We start from the raw sequence: 2,500 nt of genomic DNA, 5'->3' as shown, positions 1-2,500 counted from the left end.
TCAGTTGGCTGAATCGAACAATCGATTGATCGATTAACTGACTAATGCATTCATTGGTTGATTATCTTATGAAAACCGACGCTTCCATTCGTGACCAATGTTGTTTGATTTGTCTCTTTTTTGTCATTTTTTAGCTCTAGCGATAACTTGCTACACGTGCATCCCGGACCAAAACACAATGAGAACGTGCACTACACCAGAAGAATTAAGATCAATGGAGTGTCCAACACCCAATGTGAATATGAGTATGAATGTGCCAGGAATGAATATGAGTATGAATGTGTCAGGAGTGAACATATCGCTGACATATGACGCTTGCCTCACCACCAGAATTGTTGCAAACGTTCCGAACCTCGGTCAGTTGACCAGTTATTACCTGAGCTGTGGGATGCAGGTAAAAAAAAACATACCGTAAACAATATTGCATCGGTTTATTGTCTAGCTGAGACTTGAATTTCAAAAGCAGTCAAACCAAAGGCAACGGCGGCGAGTGAGCAAAAGGCAATCACGAATATTGAATTCTGTGAGCAGCAACAGGTTGAAATGCAACCGGTATAGGAATTCTTTAGGATCTGAAAAGACCCAATGCGTGAGGACGTCTGGCTAGCTAATTTCCCCACCAAGCCTCGAGTAGGCCTTATGCATGATGACGGCGTATGCTCAAAATTCACCACCAAGCCTCGTTTGCACAAAATTATTCACGTCAGTGGATGTGCCATACTGTTCCCAAGTGGGATTTCTTTACAAGCTTGATCTTTTGGATTTCTAATTTCTAATTCGAGGCTTGGTGGTGAAATTAGCCAATCAGACGTCATCAAGCATAAGAGCAGTATTCGAAAATCAAACTTGTAAATTTTAGCAAGAGCTAAATCCCAAAGGAGCAAATTTGTAAAGAAAACCCACCTACGAACAGCATTGCACGTTCAGATAATGTGAATAATTTTGTGCAAACGAGGTTTGGTGCTGAATTTTGATCATGAGCATATGCTGTAACTTCACACATAAGGCCTATTGACTCATAATCGGAACGTGCTCCACTGGGGCAGGAAGCAGTTATTACTATTAATGCTATTGTACTCAGTAGTAATCTCGAATTATTGAAGTCCGTTCGACAGTCGCTTTGACAGCAAAGGAGAAGGGTAGGGAAAGAAACAATCCCATAGGAACAAACAGTCATGAGGTGCGCGGTCGTCATTTGCGCATATGACATATCAATGCACGTATGACGTAATTCAAGTTGCGCTGAAAAAGCAGACAAACGAAAAAACGAAAATTTGCTAAAAGGCACGCTCTGCACAGGATACCCAAGATTAGAAGTAGCGTTCTCCATGTCTAACGCAATCACAACTAAGAATTCAATTTCTCTCTCAGAATAACGGTTCTACTGCATCCATGCCAAACTGTTCTATGTCTCAAAGCGGCATCTGTGAGGTTGCCGAGGGAGCACTAATGGGCACCGGAATTACCATTGTGTCCTGTGACAACACGTGCTGTACAACAGACAACTGCAACGAGGTTGAACAGCCATCAACTACTCCATCAACTAATGAAGAAACGACCATGGCATCAACAACTAGCGGCATGGATCAAGTCAGGCCACAGTTTCTTGGCCTTCTCATGATGTTTGCAGGCATCCTCTTTAGGAAAATCGACCAGCCTTTCTAAAGTCAGTTTAGTCTCGCAATGAAATGTCCATAATGAGGCAACTTCTCTTACTTCGCTAGGGCCTATATTCGTTAATCAGATCAAAATAAAAGGGGATAAGCTCAATGCACTAATGTAGTTGACTATGTTTCTTTTCTTGCGCTACAGCAAAATGGAAGTCGTCTCTTTGTGTCTGATATATCAACATGGCTCGCTAGGCGTAAAGTGAAAGCGCTATTGAGATTTTGTAAGCAACGCATTGTACAACATGCCGCAAAAAAAAAGAATGTTGAAAATACAAAGTAGATATGCACAGCCGATTTACATCTGTCTGTGATCTATATATTTATCGTTGCTTTGTGACGTTTGTCTTGGCAATGAAGTGAATCGGATAACACACCATATTTCAGTCGAACTAAAACCCTTTTACCAACCTGAGTGAGATCATGTGTTTCTCCCATTGTTTTTTTTCTGTGGCTTGTTCACGCTTAACGGGTGAGTGGGATCTTTTATTCGAATCAATATTGTATTACGTTAGTAACTGGGAAGATGCAACATTTTTGTGTAAAAGCACTCACTTTTGTTTTAATTTGTTTTTATTGAGTAAAACGTTGTTTAAAAACATCACTTTGGTTTGCTAGTTTGCTTTTTCATTTTTCTAACGACATTTTTTCTTCATCCATGGACGAGTCAGTCGGCGCTACGAGAGAGTGAACATTTATCCATTCACTACTTGCACAATCCCATAAAGGCCGGGACACACCAGGCAATAAGTCGCTGCGACACGTCGCGGGGACAAGTCGCCGCAACAAATCGCCTTGTGTGACACGGTTAATTTCATGACAACCATTGTCGC

The 2,500-nt window shown here is 41.4% G+C and overlaps 1 protein-coding gene across 1 annotated transcript in view; it reads left to right on the top strand.

Moving 5' to 3' along the window:
- The window catches only part of LOC138058878 (uncharacterized), a 4,561-nt gene extending 2,426 nt beyond the window's left edge, over positions 1–2,135 (top strand). Inside the window, exons 2-3 of the mRNA XM_068904324.1 lie at positions 135–394; positions 1,372–2,135. Of these exons, the coding sequence (XP_068760425.1) occupies positions 135–394; positions 1,372–1,665 (554 nt within the window). The 3' untranslated portion in view covers positions 1,666–2,135. The remainder of the gene's footprint in view (positions 1–134; positions 395–1,371) is intronic.
- Positions 2,136–2,500: the final 365 nt, after the last annotated feature.

This window comes from Montipora capricornis, chromosome 8, assembly GCF_036669925.1.
Source record: "Montipora capricornis isolate CH-2021 chromosome 8, ASM3666992v2, whole genome shotgun sequence".
NCBI classification, from domain to species: domain Eukaryota; kingdom Metazoa; phylum Cnidaria; class Anthozoa; order Scleractinia; family Acroporidae; genus Montipora; species Montipora capricornis.
This window is presented reverse-complemented; position numbering and strand designations above follow the sequence as displayed.